Source organism: Artemia franciscana, chromosome 3 (assembly GCF_032884065.1).
Source record: "Artemia franciscana chromosome 3, ASM3288406v1, whole genome shotgun sequence".
In the NCBI taxonomy this organism is placed as follows: domain Eukaryota; kingdom Metazoa; phylum Arthropoda; class Branchiopoda; order Anostraca; family Artemiidae; genus Artemia; species Artemia franciscana.
The window spans coordinates 18,983,636-19,001,937 of NC_088865.1; the positions used below are offsets into that span (position 1 = coordinate 18,983,636).

The 18,302-nt window shown below is 34.6% G+C and overlaps 1 protein-coding gene across 1 annotated transcript in view; it reads left to right on the forward strand.

Annotated features, from left to right (window-relative positions):
• LOC136024979 (nucleolysin TIAR-like) overlaps positions 1–18,302 on the forward strand; it is a gene marked incomplete in the record, with an annotated part of 241,291 nt that overhangs the window by 11,658 nt on the left and 211,331 nt on the right. Inside the window, 2 exon segments of the mRNA XM_065700589.1 lie at positions 287–321; positions 1,137–1,233. Of these exon segments, the coding sequence (XP_065556661.1) occupies positions 287–321; positions 1,137–1,233 (132 nt within the window).

Consider the following 18,302-nt stretch of genomic DNA (forward strand, 5'->3'; position numbering starts at 1 on the left):
TGTTAAAACCCTGCCTGAGCAAAGCAGAGCTTCATATGACAAAAAACTCCAGAGTGAGCTTTTTTCTAATCAAGAGGCCCATATAGCTGGCCTTTTGGGTGAGAATATATATATATATATATATATATATATATATATATATATATATATATATATATATATATATATATATATATATATATATATATATATATATATATATATATATACTTAAATATTAACATATATTAACAGCTGAAAGAACAATATTAAATTATTTTTGTAAATTTTTCCTTCTTTTTTTCAGAATTTATCCGGAAGTGAAGACACTCCTCGTACTTTGTAAGTATCAGTTTTTGTTTTGTAGGTTCAGTCAACATATTGTTTCTTGAATATCAACCAGCATAATAGGTTTCTTTATTACTTCTACAACTATACTTAACAAAAAGCCATATGTCAATAAGGCTGGTTTTTGGGTTGTCAGTTTTTAATGAAGTTTGTAATTTAGGATGAAAATTAGACAAAACAAAACTTTCAAATCTAAGTATAGAACTATTTTATAACTTAAAACAAACATTATTTTCATTTATATGATGGAGCAGCCACCCCCTCCCTTCTAAAAGAACATACCATAGATAGTGTAATGTATAAAACTAATATTGGTGTAAAATTAAACGGCTTGTATCACCAATCTCATCTTGCTCTACATAATTGCCAAAAAAGATTGTTTGAGTATGAAGGGTGAAAAAGATTAAGTTTTAGTAAAATAACATAAAAAAACTTTCAAAACATGCTTTAATCTACAAATGTATTGAAAATGTTTTTTTCAATGCTTCACAGAAAAATGGAACATTTACATAGTAGAAGTGAAAGCAAGGAGCACTTTTGATGTAAAAACTGGTTACGATTTCCAAAATATAGTATGGACACCACATGTTTTCATTTTTAGTATGAAAAATAAAAAAATCAACTTTTTCAGGTAGGATGGGAAAATTTTCTTTTGGCTCTTTAAATAATTATATAAAGCTTTTAATTTTGTCTTGCTATATTTGTTTTCCTTCTTCTAGACACCACAAAATTTTCTTGGTATTTTGAATAATATTATTTAATTTTGCACAATATTACAGATTTCACAATGTTACTCTTTTTGTTTATAGGTATGTTGGAAACCTTGACCCAAGTGTGACTGAAGAGCTGATTCTAGTTCTATTTGGACAGATTGGACCTGTTAAAGGATGTAAGATTATTCAAGAGGTATGTTTTTAATTTAGATCTTTAGGTATTCAGGTATTGACCTCTTTTGTGATCAAGTATACTTTAGAAAGATAAAGGAATAAAACTGGAAACTGTCCATGGAGCCATAGTTCTTCAATATTGATTGAAGACACAGGTCATATGTGAACTAGAAAAAAAAAATAGTGCTTGGATTTGGAGATACACTCATATTCTTTTTGCATAGGTGGAGAAAACCCTTAAAATCTTTCGAGCCCGTCCTAATCAATTACTGTTAGCTTGTGCCTGAATGTCGCTTAGGTTTTCCCTCTGTTGTCACCTTCCTTTCTTAGTGTTTGTGCAATGACGGTCCAATAATTTTGGTCCAAAAACTTTTATTGATGTGAACATTTTTGAATGTTTCATGCCAACATTTTTTACTCTTATCATGCTTCACACAGAAAATCTCCCTTTAATGTCTGTATAATCTAATGAAAGGGGCCCATAAGAAATAGAAAGGACACACTATCTTTAAAAATTGAATTAATTAAAAGTTAGTATATCTAGTCATTGCATCTAAGTATATCTAGTCAGTAGAAGTGTGCAGATTGATTTGCCTAAAAATTCTGTTCTTGGCAAAACCTTCTTGGTAAAATTTTCTATTAATATAAATCTGTAGATAAAGCATAGTCTACAGCAAAATCAACACTGAAGGGCAGTTGAATGTAATACTACTCCCAGGTAACAAATAAATTATAAGGATGGGACTCCCCCGCCCCTCTTTAAGGGAGGTCCGAGTTACCCCTGATTCGAAAGATTATGGTAAAAAGTGTATGTTTTCTTGCTTGAATTTCATTTTGAGGGTTGCTTATTTTGGGGTCTAAATAGCTAAGCGTGCTGATGCTTTTTCTTAGTTTAGATGGCGCTCAGCTCTGTAGACAGTATTTTGTAATGAGCTTTATAAGTGATTTTCGTTCAAGTTCTTAGCGGTTTTTCTGAAACAATAACACTGATTAGTTTTTAAGTGTCCTGCATACACCCCCCCCCCAATACTTTATATGTTTATCGATGTATACATATTTTTTTGACCTGGAAACGTAATTACTTTTTTTGATAAATGATGATCGTCATCTTGAAATATAAATAAAAGTGGTGTTAATTTCTTATTTCGGTTTAAGTCCTTTCTATATTTTTTTTTATTAGTTGTGTCCTTAGAATTTTTATAAAGTCTTAAAGTAAAGAAAGACCATATAGACTGACAACAAAATCTGAAATATTTTTTTTATCAGTGTAATGGGAAGCCTTTCAAGTTAGTTTCTTTATTTGTGGCTCAACTATGGTAGGAGTAGCTCTTATAATTGTACATAATCTTTTTATACGTTTTATGTTTTTTCAGAGTAATTTTATATCAAAAAAAAAAAAAAAAAAACAATTACGCAAATCAACAATTTTTATTTCGTAAGCTCTGACATTAATGTAAGGAAAATATCTAAAGTAGTGATTACTCTTAGAAACTTAAAAATATTGATAAAACACCAGAAGAAGACATATCTGAATAGCATTGTGAGTAATTGTGAGTAATGGGGCTCCAAGCAGTTGCTTCCATCTCGCTTCCTCCTTTTGAAAGTTTTGAGTTTCGCTAAAGAAATCTTCGACAATCTCTTTTCTCTGGAAAAATGAAAATTAGGAGGTTCTCTAGAAGATTCCACTTATCCTGCAGATGGCTCCTGTTCATGATCAAGACTCCTTGTACTTATAACATGTAATCAAATACCCGCTTTATTCATATTGGCGCATTTCGTAATTTTTTATATACTTTTTATAACATTTAGCATACAAAATGATATACTGACTTTAGTATACTTTGGTGCTTCTGTATATTTTAGACGGGGAATGTCCTTCTCTTCTGAATTGTTCGAAATTCTGGTTTATATTTGTTTTCCTTTTGCCCGAATGATTTTCTTCCACAATTTATGTTTTAGCATACAGAAAATTTATTGATTTCCCTAACTTGCCAGTTTCGGACTCATTTATAGTAAATACAAATCAGTTGTTAAACTTAACTTTTTTGGAAAGATTGTTGCAGGCTTTGATAGGTTTGAACTTCATCTTGGTCATCAGCACCATCTTGGATTCGCCAGTTGGAGATGAATAGACCGTTGAAATTCGTCACCATCGAAGCCTCTGACAGGTTAGTGCACTATTCTCCTTGTCTGTGTGTATCCACCAATCGGTACTGGACATTGCGTCGAAATAGCCATCAAAAGTGTCATCAAAAGACAGTGCCTATCATGGCTGCATGTGGCATATTTATTATGTTGGTTTGTTTGTCTCGATGGAAATTATTGCTAAGAAAAAAGATCAAGCATTTACTACTATGCTATGGAATGTTAATTTTAAGATTAGAAAAGATAGATTAAAATAAAAAGTAACTGGAAAATATATGTTGAAAAGGATTCAGACATGGAAAAGCCTTCGAGAGTAATTAAAATAAGATTTGCAACGGCAATCAGAAAAAAAGATAAAAAATGATTAGAAATAAACGTTGGTAATAGATAGAACGGCGACCCACACAGTAAAAAAGGAAGTAGCCTAGAGATATAACCTTTGATTTAAAAAGAAAAATATATTGCTAAAATTAGTTGAAACTCGTTTGAATAGCAGTTCTATTACATAGAAAATATCACTTCTTTGAAGACCAGAAGAGGAATTCTGGATCCGAGTCGCTTTCTGAAAGTGAAAATTTATTTAAATTAGGTGCCTTTTTTCAACCCCCCCCCAAGTCGAAATTTTTGGCACAGTCTGGAAAAGGGATATTCGTGTAGAAACCATTGGGGGTCGATGGGGTCCGGCTCGAATGGAGAGACCAAAACGAATATTCAGTGGGGCTTCGTTGCGGAGTTATATAAGCTTTGGGGTTTGTTGCTTCATTACTTTAGCCCAGAACTCACTGACGCGAGTATTTGGGCCAGACCCTTATTCAAAATCTGTTCCATTTTTCTAAACTTTATTTTTTTTTTGTTTATGAATAGGCGGAAAGGACCATTCAGATTTATGCTGTTCTTGAGTATTTTTATCACTTTTAACCGCTGCAAAAGCTTGGACGCGCAATGACATGTTCGTCAGTGACTGAGGTAATTGTGACATTTGATGACACTTTTGGTGGCTGAGCCACAAATATGGTATTCTTTTTAAAATTTGTTTTCTTAATTGTTTGAATTTTTCAACGTTTTATTAATACTGGAGGTAATTGAAAAGGTATATTTTTGGAATTTTTTTTTAACTTTATAAGAGTCGGAAAATATAGAGGAGGAAGGTAACGAGGTAAATTTTCTATCTTTTTTTCTTTTTCTTTTAAGTGGCAGAAAATCGACGGTCAAGGAGACTAGTGCACTAAAGCTCAGAGAAGGATAGCACTTTCCAAAAGTAAATTAAGTATTTATTTAAACTGCAAGCTCCCTGAACTTGGTATTTGGGCATGGGGAGGGGCAAAGCTGAATATCAAAAGGAACTATATGGCAACGTGTCGTAATTCCAGTACATACAAAAGGTCGAATATTCTTAATATGGAGAACTGAGCCATATGTGGTTATTAATTATTGACTTTTGCAAATTTTTTCCCTGCAAAATTTGCAGTCTTCGGTTCTCTCCAAGAGCATCTGTTGCCTTAACTCTTTCTTGGTGAAGCCTCCTCGGTGGAAAAATCCAATAAGAACACGCTTCTTAGCCACCTTCGGCGCTGGGAATAATTCGATTCTTTAGATGACAAGGGGAGACATCTATGTTTGCGCAACTTAGAATCATTCACCATGTGTTTAAAGGAGAATCAAATTTTACTTATACTATCCACACGGGAACAATGAATTTATAATACAATATGTCCAAGAACCATTCCTGTCAATAGCTAGTGGATATAGTCGATTGAGTCCTTCTCTGAACTTTCCTGCATTAAGATAGAACTTAGTATTGCGTAAGAAAGTTTGTGTCATATCGTATATGTTGAATATTTTGTAAATTTTCTTCTTTTTCAATGCTAGTAGTGCCCACTGTTTCTTAGCGAGGCTATTTTTGCTTTCTATATTCGCTAGGTTACGTGTTCTTCCTGCCATTCTTGTTTATATCGCTTTATAGTTCAGTCTATCTTTGACTCTTGTTGCTTATCAAATCCACCACCAACCCCCCTAAAAGGATAAATGAAGGTACCTTGAGCTTTGTAATAGCTCAGTCTCTATCCGTCCTTGTCCCAAAGTCAAATCGAATTTTGTATATTTATGATGGTTAAGCTAGTAGTCATTTCCTGGTCGCTGCTTGAAAGGATACACACTCTAAATTTGTTGGTGTCAGAAAAGAGGAAATTGTGTCGAAAAGAATTCCGGTTCATTTGGCTCACTGCATATTCATTTACTCTCGAATCTCTTCGTCAACAAGAATTGAACGTAATGCAAAAATTGTCAGTCATATCGTTGATGGCTCTCAACTCAAGTCAGGTTCTGAATTAACATTAGTAAATGCTGAAAGGCAGTTTCTTTAGGGTTTGTACGGGGTTAATATGGCGACGAGTTTTTCCTTTGCATTGTGGTACCACCTTCCTTATATAAACTTGATTATCAGTTATGTTTAATCTTTTCTATCAAAGTTTATAAGAAAAAAAACCCCATTCTTTTCATCGTTCAAGAACAAATGGCTTATTTTAATAGTATAAAATCCGTACACTTTTACGCGTTTAGAAAAGAACCTGTTTTCAGTTAATTTTGGAGCCGTAATACACGTATTCTTAGGAAACTGGTAACATGTGAGTTATTTATAGTTAAAATAAGCTAGTTTTAAATTGACCTCTTACAGTTAGTTAATTATTCATTTCGATTCTCATTGCTGAAATCGGTGAACTGGGAATGAAAACGTAGGTTTTTCTAAAGACAACATATGTGCGCTCTGCGATAGAACACCTACAACGCCATTGATTTTCGACTGTGTGCCAAAGTCCTATATTATACTATCGATAACGTAGATAATTCGTTCAAAATGTGAACATAATGGGTAATAGACGTAGGGCGGAAGTCTAGATGCAAAAATCCATACTATTGTGTACCCTTATATCGGATTCTACCCAGGTGCTCCGGATGGGAACATCTTCTTTTATATGGTTCTTGACTGATACACATCTCTCTTCGTTCTATGTCCCGATCCAAAAGACAATATTTCTCCTCATTCTACCTACAATAACGCAACTTTAAATAATAACATTACATTTGAACTTAACCTGTATTGATTCCAGGCTTTTAAAGTAGCATTATAATAATACTGGAGTTTCTATTTGCTCTAAGACTTATTTACGTTCTGGGCGAAATGAGTCCCGAACCAATTTTTCCAAGGCGAAAAACAACACCAGTTTATCTATCATTAGAATACCTTATCAAGGTGGCTCCTGCTAAGCGTGGCGGAACTGTGCGGCATACCTGATGCTCCGAGGTGTACGCCAGGTGGTGGAAAGAGGGTGACCTCTCGTATTATAATACTCAAAATGGAATCGTTTCAAGACATATATCAGTATTTTGGGAAAATTTAAGGAATGAACGAAGTTTTATTTGCGTAATATGTTTGCGCTGTTTTTGCTCGGGTTCAAATGATGGTGTTTCTATTATGAGTTTTTATATGATTATTAGTGAATGATTGTAAAAACAAATGTTTTTTTTACGTTGGTGTATTTAAAAACCGTCTGTTTTCTGACGAATCACTCTACGGCAGGTTTGCCACTAGCCCTGGAAAAATCTATCACTTTTCTTCCAATTGTGTCAGCAAAATTCCAATTTTGCTACATAACTTTTTGAAAATCAACATGTGTTTGATTAATAAGAAAATGATAGTGTTTTCGTCTGGTTCAGTTTTGCCAAATTTAGCAGGCAAAGCATAATTTTACTAGCCCAATTCGAAAGATTTAGCCCGACTCCTTAATCACTAGACACCGCCTACAAAAGATAGACCTAGTTTTAATCCAAGAAAATACTTGAAAAGGTTAGTTTAAGAATTAACAGCTCTTACTATTACTTTCCCCTTATCTTGTTTATTATAAAGAATATTTATTTTCCGTTAGCTTGAATCACACTAGTTCTCGATCAGTATTGGCTGAATTTAAAATATAGCCTATTATCTGCTTAGATAAAGGGTAATTGCTTTTAAGTTGTTGATATCATGATCCCATAAACAAGCAAAAGCTTTCATTGACTTGTTTAAATATATTAGACAATGACTATAACGATGAAATAATCCAAAACAAAAGATTGTCTTTGGCTTGCTTTTGACAGTGATTGTTGAAATATATTGTTGCGATAAAAGGTTTCTTGTTTGACCTACTTCTCTGATCAACGAATTCTCCTGATGTTTCGAGTCAGATTAAGGGGTTGCTAACTCTTGATCATTTTGTATATATATGTACATATATATATGATATATATATATATATATATATATATATATATATATATATATATATATATCTATATAGGACAATATTGCTTGAATACATTTCGGATTTAGTGCCTACACAAATTTGAAGAGAAGGAGTTTTTTTTATATATCTGGAATGAGCAACTGAGTCCTTTTTTTGCCCATTTGCCACTTGCAATTCATGCTGTTTAGTGCATTTGTTGAAGGTTTGGTCAGCTCTCTTACGTCTGCCAAAAACTCCAACGAGGATCCCTTACAATGTCGATCTTTGTCCCTTCCCCCAGTGGCAGCATCTAAGGGGTGGATCTGAGCAGCAGCGTCAGTTTTTCAAAATTAAGGTAAAGGGAGGGGCTGAATTTTTCAGAATCAAGGTTTTTCAGCTTTTGGTTTTTCAATTTCTTCAATGAAAATGCTAATATAATCAAAGACATTCTTCAGTGAGAATACCAAAAAGGGTATTTTTCAAAATCTACGGGAGGGGGAATGTCTTTCCCTAGTTGGCACCACTGGGTCTAAGTGTTGGTTGAGTGAAGTAACAGTCTGAATTAGTTCATTTACCAGATTAAAGAGTATGCCAAACTGGTAAGTAGGTGATTTACCATGGAAATATTGAAAAAAAAAACTGTATAGCGCTATCGCTAAAAAAATCGGAAATTCAAGAGAAATTGAATCATCGAGAATATTATTAACATTTTCATAGAATTAAACTGAAATTTATCAGTAAATACGTAAAAGGATTTTTCTTCTCTTTTAAGAAGATAAAATCCCGTTAGGAATTCAAATCCATCTGACCAAATTGGGCATAGGTTAGCTAGATTGGGGAACCTTTGGCAGGTTAAGTGGGCTAGCTGATGCTTGAGATGTATTCTGTGGTTAATTACCCCATTTAGCTCTACACTTTCAAGTCCTAAGTCTCTTTTAAGTACTAAGCACTTAAGTTTCTACACTTTTAAGGTTAAAATGCGACTTAGACAAGGAGGCCAATCTTGAAGTATGAGAGGGACGGGTGGATTTAAAAGTTACATTTATGTCTTAACCTTTTCAGTCATATTGGTAATAGCTCGTTTCCCTTAACTTTGGCATTTATTTTAATTGAATACCCAATCAGGAGCTGGAGGAAGAATAAGTGACAAATTATCTGCAACTGAAATTTTATCTTGCAGTTTATTGTGTGTGCTCTTTCTTTTATTTTGAGTATATCGCCTCTTCGAGGAAAGTTCTTCGTATATATGAATTCTGTACTCAATCTTTCTATATGGACTCGGATGTTATACCCACTTAAAAGTTTTCAAAATTGGATTTCACCTTGAACACTAATTTATGCTTATGTTTTTAATTTGCTGCAAATTATATTATACATCCTAAAATCACCTCCAAAAATTAATAATGTAACGCATTTGTGCTCTTTAAGATATGTAATGCCTCTAGGGACCTCTTTGTCCTGTGGGAGGGGGTCTCATTAACTCTAAAAACCCATTCATTAAATAACTTGTTATTTTTATATGCATAAATGCAATTTTTTATTATACGTGTATGTCTTGTGCATAATAACTGCAGTAACGACAATGTTCTTTCTTGTGCATGGTGAGTTTGTAACAACCACAAGTCTTGGTTTCTTGTTCTAGCGCAACTAATAATGGGGAAAGGGAAAGAGATTTGTTTTTATGCATTGTCATATTATAATAATTGGAATTACAGTGGACCATTGTATGGGAAGTTGTAGTTTATATTTTTCTTTTTTTACTACTTCGCTTATTTTTCAAAACGACTGTGTTTTGAAACAAATCCATGACTAGATATTTTTAAAGCTAATTAGCTGGATGAACCGGATTCCCATAAAGTTGAAGTAAATTCAGGATCAATGACGGTGTCTTTTGAAGAGACACCAAGGTTTTACTTCCTGTTATTTCAAGATTTCTATTTTCAGTATTTATTTTTGTTAAAGGTTTAGGTTGTGAGAATTTTTATTTTGAGTTCCATTTTGAGTTTTCATTGGACTATTGATTCCCATGGAATGCGTTGCTGTGGGAGGGGGGGCATAAAGGGCTTCAGGATTCATTCAACTTTAGTCATTATATTATCAGGTGATGCCAATATGATTTTTATCATATAGAATTTCCTGAATTTGTGTTTTTCGTGTTTCCTTTATTGTGTTTCCTGGATTTCCTTTTCTTCCATTTGATGCATAAATTATGTGTGCTACCTACTTAAATTAAGGGGTAATAATTGTCCCTTGGTAAGTTCAGACATACTTGTGAAACGGTCTCTTAACCTGTAAGAATAATGGAAAAACGATGTCGTTCTCAGGCTATAGTGATGGGATATTTGAAATCAAAATGGGAAGTATCATAAACGCATTTGTTCTGCAGATATGACCTCTGATAGCACTATGTTGTGCTTTTCGTTTCTATTAGTTTGAGCTGCTTTTTTCCACTAAATTTGCCATAATTCATGTTCGAAATTTGTTTTGTCTTACTTTCTCTTTGGTGATTTCATTTTACATGTGGATATGCTCCTGGAATTGTCCAGGGAAATTTTCAGAGGGGTTGGAATTCTCTTGGGAATTTTTCCATGGGGCGGCGGAGGGTCCACTGAAGGAAATCTTTATAGGGGAATTATCACCAGCAGAATTTCGTTTGGGGAAATTTTTCCACGGAAGAAATTTTTAATTTTTTTTGGGGGGAGGGGTTAAGGGAAAATTCTTCACGTACGAGTTGTTTCTGACATGACTTGAGAAACGATCAAAACTGCCCCTCCTTAATACCCCGCTCTTTACGTTAATTTTTTACCTTTTGTCCCAATCTTTAAAGAATGACCCTGAAACACAAGGGCCATTTAATTAGAATGAGAAGCTTTTTGAACGGGTCAGTTCCTTTCATACACGGAATAATTTCTGTTCGTTTTAAGTTTTAAAGTTGCTCCTTACTTCCTGTTGAAAAAAAAACTTTTTTCTTAAATTTACTTTCTGCGTCTATAAATTTCAGAGTAATATTTTTGTAGGAAAAATATCCGCTTATACAACACGAGACCGTTTTCCCAATATGTCTGAACTTGTTACTAAGGATAATTTTCGCGGGTTACCCCGTTTTTAGTTCGTAAGAAATTAATCCATGTAAGTATAATCGGGACGCGAATCCGTCTGGTAAGAATGATGTGGCACTAGCTAAGTTTTTTCTACCGACTTGGACTAGCTTTTAAAGCCCGGCAGGTGTGTTCCAATCTCTCTTGTAGCTTTCCACTGTTCTATCGAACTTCTAAGGGATAAATGGCAAAAATAGCCTTTTATAGTTTGACTCCATTGGAGCGATTGCACGCTCTGCTTTCAATTTAGATGAATGTGTGGCTAGTGTTGAATCTTACAGAGGTTTGCCAAATAAGCGTTCAAGTTGTATTGGCAAAGCTTAACTTAGAGGGGTTTCCTAAAGGAACATGGCGAATCGATTATTGTCCTATTGGAAGACATTTTTTTCTAATTTGAAAGGTTCAAATGTATTTTCTTAGCTCGAACAACAGGTTAGGCAACACATATTTTTGTGCCGATTATTTTGATAGAACATGTTTTGTCTGTAGAATAAAAGGCTCCAATAGCTATAAAGATGGAAATAAATTATTGGAATAAAATGAATTTAACTTTAACAAGTTTCCCTAATTGTGAATTATTTTAGATTTAATCATTTGCTTTCCTCTCAGTATCGTCATTACTTGTCTTTGAAAGTGCAAGGTGGTAACTATTTAGAAAATGCTACTTTTAGATTTTTTTTCTCATAAACGTGAATTTCCCACGATGTTTCTTTAAAACTAAAATAAAAGTTTAAATAAGTAACCTGCGTATGAATAATGCCACAGTATTATTAAAAGTAGATTTCGTCACAGTAAATTGTAGGTTATCTCTCTGTTGTAGATCCATCCATTTCGGTTCACGGGTTTGTGTCAATAGATTCGTCAAGAGATGGACATTAAATACTTTCTCCTTTGCCAAGGACCGGTGGTTTATCACCTGTTCTTCAGCAGGTAGATCTCCCAGCATTCTATCCATTGGTGCTTGAGATTGAAAAGATTTCTGGTATGACAGATGATGGTTCTCGTAAGGGGCTGCGCACTTGGTGACTCAATATGCATTTATGTGAAGAACAGGGTTGCATAAATGTTTGGAAACTATTTCTAACGCGGCTAGAATAGTTGCTGTTGGTTTCCTGATCTTGTAGACGATTTTCGCTTACTTAACTGAAATTAATGTAAGGCATAATAAAGGTCCGTCAGAGGAAAAGACAATATGTTAGATATAAAAAGGAATATTTCAGTGAAACTTACACATGATTAATGTTTTGTTTTTGAGATAAGTCTCTATTTTTAAATTATGTTAAATTTATACGTTTTTTTGGTATAATCAAGTCTAGCTGCAAATTTTGATTTGCAGAAATGTCCCAAATAAAAATATTATCTTGATAGACGTGATGTTCAGTTTACAACACCAGGAAAAGCTGAAACCACATACAGGATTATAGGCAGGATTAAAGGCATGGTCAGACTTAGAAAATAGGGTGCACCTACGCGGAAGATGGGAAGTCCCTTGAGTTTTCGCGCCTGAAATCCCGTCGGGTTTGACTAATCCGATTCGTATTAAAGAATGGGCCATGATGCGGGTCAACCGGCTACGACTGACAGATTATGTAATTAAATTTGTGTGCGAGTTTCGCTATAATTGATGAGGTGGAAATTACTGATCCTTTCATTTGAATACCACACCTTAATTTAAAAAATTGAAGGTAGACGTTTTTGAAGCCTAGCGTTGATTGCAATGCTTCCTGATTAGTTTTATTTTGGTCTACGTTTTGTGTGGTATCACCGACTAATTAGGGCGAGGGGAATAATCAAGAACATGCACATGAATTAATTTTTTTTCAGGAGAATATATATATATATATATATATATATATATATATATATATATATATATATATATATATATACACTAGCTATTTGGGTGGCGCTTCGCGCCACCCCAACACCTAGTTCGCGCCCCCTCAAGCCCCCCCCCCCCGCTCGCGTAAGTCGTTACGCGCCATATTAGTTACGCGCCATTGTAGTTGTGTCCCTATGTCCCACCTGTGAATATATATATATATATATATATATATATATATATATATGTATATATATATATATATATATATATATATATATATATATATATATGTATATATATGTTTTTAACCACGTAAAGCTTGCGAATATACAACATTCTTTGCTGTCCCATTGTCTGTGCATATAAATAGATTGTCAGGTTTACCGACTCTTGAACATGCAACATATAATGGTCCATGGGAAAACAATCCGTATTCAGATCTATACCTCATGATTCTAATGATTGCCCTTGAGCTTTGTTGATGGTGATTGCTAATCGACCATTCCCTGTGTCGCCGTCGTCATTTATATATCCCCCTGTGCCCCCCGGCGTCCCCGTTGTATTGTGTCCCGGTCGTCATTTATATTCCCTGTGTCCCGGTCGTCATTTGTGTCCCGGTGTTCCAGTCTGTGATTTCTCTTTGAGTGTCCCGGGCGTCATTTATATTCTTTGTGTCCCGGTCGTCATTTGTGTCCCGGTGTCCCGGTCTGTATATACATTCGTTTTTGAATTGGTCTTTTTTTTTAGTTTTTAGTTTTTTACCTTTTTTTAGTTTTTTTAATTATACCTTATGATTCTAATGATTGCCCTTGAGCTTTGTTGATGGTGATTGCTAATCGAACATTCCCTGTATCCCGTCGTCATTTATATATCCCCCTGTGCCCCCCGGCATCCCCGTTGTAGTTGTGTCCCGGTCGTCACTTATATTCCCTGTGTCCCGGTCGTCATTTGTGTCCCGGTCTGTATATACATTCGTTTTTGAAATGGTATATGATGAAATAAATTTTTGTATTTTTCCCCTTTTTTTTCTTTTTAGTTTTTTTTTGGTTTTTACTTTTTTTTAGTTTTTTTTTCTTTTTTCTTTTTAGTTTTTTTTATTTTTTTTAGTTTTATTTTTCTACTTTATTTTTCATTTTTTTTTTTTAGTTTTTTAGCTTTTTTAGTTTTTTTATTAGTTTTTAATTTTTTTGTAGTTTTTACCTTTTTTTTAAAGTTTTTTTTTAGTTTTTTTTTTTACTTATGTCCTGGTCGTCATTTATACTCCCTGTGTCCCTTGGTCGTCATTTGTGTCCCGGTACTTTGTTGATGGTGATTGCTAATCGAACATTCCTTGTGTCCCGGTCGCTTTCTCTTTGAGTGTCCCGGTCGTCATTTGTGTCCCGATGTCCCGGTCTGTAATTTCGTCAGTCGAAAACATGACGTCAGTCGACACACAAACATGACGTCACTCGACAGACACACACACACACACACAGACAACTTATTTATATATATATATATATATATATATATATATATATATATATATATATATATATATATATATATATATATTATATGTACGAATTTCATCACAATAGGCTATTTCTGTTGGCGCTTTATATTGACTTTAGAGTTGAAAGGAAATTAATTTATCAATATTGGAAAATAGCACAATTACCGAGGGAAAATGTAGTTTATCCTTGAAATAAAACATTTGAAGAAAGGCGGTTGACAAGGTACTTGTTGAAGTTACTCAAGTGTCACAAATTAGCATGCTCCCATGGTACACGCCCACCATCGAAATTCGTTGTTTTTACGGTTGCCTCTATAATTTGCATGTACTTTTGTAGTTTTTACCAATTTTTCCCTTCCTCTCAAAATGTGATCCCTGCAGAAATAATTTCTTTCTATGTTTCTAATGGGCCTCTATGCTTATAGAGCCTCCAGACAGGTACCCTATACGTCCAGGCATTTAATAAGCTTTTCTTTTTAGTTTATTTTGCCTATTTAAAAACTTGTATGCCGAAGTTTATGGAAGTAGCATAATAAAAACGTATTTGAATTAGTTTGTGAAGCATCTGTTCCTATTTTAGCTTTTGTATTCACGGCTTTTATTTTGAAAATATCTCTTGTCTGAATGCAAGTCTCGATCATATTTGCTTTCCCATTTTAATGGTATTCACATATTATTATTCTTTACTAGCTGTTGGGGTGGCGCTTCGCGCCACCCCAACACCTAGTTGGTGGGGCGCTTCGCGCCCCCCAAGCCCCCCCGCGCGCGTAAGTCGTTACGCGCCATTGTAGTTGTGTCCCTGTGTCCAACCTGTGAATAGAGATAGATATAAATATATGTTTTTAACTACGTAAAACATGCGAATATACAACATTCTTCGCTGTCCCATTGTCTGTGCATATAAATAGATTGTCAGGTTTACTGACTGTTGAACATGCAACTTATAATTGTCCATGGGAAAAACAATCCGTATTCAGATCTATACCTCATTATTCTAATGATGTGTCCCTGTGTCCCGGTCTTCATTTATATTCCCTCTGTCCCGGTCGTAATTTGTGTCCTGGTATCCCGGTCTGTAATTTCCCTTTGAGTGTCCCGGTCGTCATTGATATTCCCTGTGTCCCGGTGTCCCGGTCGTCATTTGTGTCCCGGTGTCCCGGTCTGTAATTTCTATTCGAACAATCCCTGTGTCCCGGTCGTCATTTATATATCCCGCCTGTGCCCCCGGCGTCCCCGTTGTAGTTGTGTCCCTGTGTCCCGGTCGTCATTTATATTCCCTGTGTCCCGGTCGTGATTTGTGTCCGTGTGTTCCAGTCTGTAATTTCTCTTTGAGGTTCCCGGTCGTCACTTATATTCCCTCTGTCTCGGTCGTCATTTGTGTCCCGGTCTGTAATTTCTCTTTGAGTGTTTTTTCTTTTTAGTTTTTTTTTTAGTTTTTTACCTTTTTTCTTTTTTCAGTTTTCTTTTTCTTCTTTATTTTTCAGCGTCACTATGAAGTACATATCGACGAACCTTGGTTTTTTTAACTTAAATCTGGTAGGCATTGATGACCTTATCCAAGTCAAAATCCCAAACCCAATCATCATCGCTATCATTTTCAGTTTTGATATGTTTTGACTCTCGCTGTCCAGGTGGATTTTCATCTAACTGCGCGGTTTTGCGTTCTTTAGCCGCAAGCCTGTTTTCTTGCTGTTCTTGTGATTCCCCGGCACGCTTTCTTTTCTTACTTTTTCTATCAGCTACAAGCCTGTTTTCTTGCTGTTCTTGTGATTCCTCGGAACGCTTTCTTTTCTTACTTTCTCTATCAGCAGCAAGTTTTTTGGCATAAACTCTTTGAGAAGCTTCCTCGGCTGTTGCCATTGTAGGTTCTTCAGTCATTTTACAATTAAACATTTTTCCGTGAACAAATGTCTTAAATACCGTTAATGACGTCACCGTCATAGCAAAAATGACGACAACTAACTTCATGACGTCAGTCGACACAGAAACATGACGTCACCTGACAGACAGACACACAGACAGACAACTTATTTTTATATATATAGATAGATTGAGTACATATCCATCCCCTTATTTCTTACTGTCTGTCTACTTGGTTTGGCACATCTTCCAGCTCTGATTCCTGCTTATTTCAAGTTTCTTAAGTATTTTATATGCGATTCCTTTTAAACAAGGAGTACTTTTTTCGATCGTTAGTAAGTATATAAACTAAGAAAACAATTCAAAACAGGCGTAGAAGTGCCTGCGGGTATGCAGGAACTTATTCTGCCAGTGAGGGGGATTTGAAGGATGGGTAGGTTGCATAAAAAAAAAGGAAAGACATTATGGTGAACACCGTGCTAGTCATTTTATTTGGCGAGGAAGGGTTTGTGAAGTTCCTCTGGACAGGAGTCGGTTGAACTGATTATAATTCACTACAACAATTTTTTTGCAAACGTAACCTTAGCTGGGAATTCGTGGTTGCAGCATAGAGGACTTTTTTTTTTTTAATTAGCCAAGTTGACCAGTTTTGTTGTAGTAGTAGTAGAACAATTTTATACATTTCTTAATCAATAGCACAACATAAGCGAGGCTGTGCTAAATTGAAGGAAAATAAAGAGAGCATATGGGAAAAGAGAATAAAGAGAATGGTGATTGCATAGATTTCGGTGTTTAGATTGGTGCTTTACGTAAACGCCGTCGTTGTTAAAGAAACTACACAATCCTGTGATCTTGAACTCTGCCCTTTTGTCGTGTGTTTTTCACTTTTAGAGATTCTCCCGAGAGTGGTCACGCATTATTTTTTTTTTTTTTTTACAAAAACGCCTATCGTCAGCAGATTATACTGACGACGAGAGTGAAATTTAATTTAGTCATAAATGATTAAAAATCCGCCGTATTCATCATCAACCCTTAAAATTACTGTATTGTATGACTCTTGAACTTTAGTCTACACCGGAAGGCACTTTCACTGTTAAGATGTGGAAGGATTTGTAAAAATAAAAGTAATGAGTAAAGAAGATTAAAGATGGATTCTTGCTGAGAACGTAATTTAATTTGTTCTTGTGGTTACATTCACTTGACAAGTAAATCCTTTGGAAACTTATCAAATCATTTAGACTCTTGACTTGTTATTGTCTGATATGATTTTTTTTTTCTTTTGCTTGTTTAAGAACTAATCTGCAGTAAGACTCATTTTTTGTTGATAAACAAAATCATGCTAATAATTACTTAATAAGAGTACAAATTACAATCATTGAGCGAATTCAATGTACGGGAAGAATAAAAGAGGAAAATGCCTTCAATCGTGAGCTCTAATGAAGTTTGAGTGCTCTAATGAAGTTTCTTTGATACAAGAATGTCTTTTAATGTATGCTTAATCTGCTAAGTAATCTTCTTTTTTTTTAAGTTTTGATTTCCTTAGTTTTGATCTGGGGTAAGGGGGGGGGTGCCTTAGGTGCTTATCAACGCCCCGCTCTTTATGCTAAAGTTTTTACTGTTTTAAAAAGTAGAGTTAAGAGAAAGAGTCAAACTTTAGCGTAAAGAGCGGGGCGTTGATGAGGAAGCAGCCCCTTCTTCTGTTCGTTTTTAAGTTTTAATGTCGCTCCTTACTTCCCGTTAAAAAAACTTGTTTTTTTTTATTTAATCGTTAACATGCACGGCATCTTGACTAGGAAATTGTAAACAAAGGGCTTTTATATTGCTATGTATTATCTAATTCCTTGTATGTAAACTGGTTTGTGATTTGTGGACTTTTTGAGCCGACCATTAATAAATGAGGGTACATTAGGCTGCTCATTTTCTCAAATGGCAACGTGAAATCACTGAATATTGCTGATGGATATTAGCGCCGCTTATGCTTTAGAGCACTTCTGTCTTAGAATCAACCCTGGAAGCTTTTATAACATCAAGACTCTAAGAATAATACTAAAACAGTTGTAACACGCCAAATTAAGGCGGGTTTGATTTTAAGTTGAAAATGAAAATTTTTTCCTTACGAAACGAATATGGCAAAATGTTGATTAAGATTATCAGATTAAAAATTTTGACCCAACATGCATATAGATATATTCTATTAGAAATAAGTAAATATGAGAGCTTGCGCTAGTTAAGGAGCACAAAAGCATTATGACACTAACATAAATTATAAAACTTCGTGTTTTATCAAATTTAATTTTGTCCTGATTCAAATCAATGGTTTCTTTGCTTTAATATTTTAAAATTTGTTAGTAATTTAAATCTTATCTCCAAAAATGTGTGTTCTTTGAAGCTTTGGAATTTAGATGA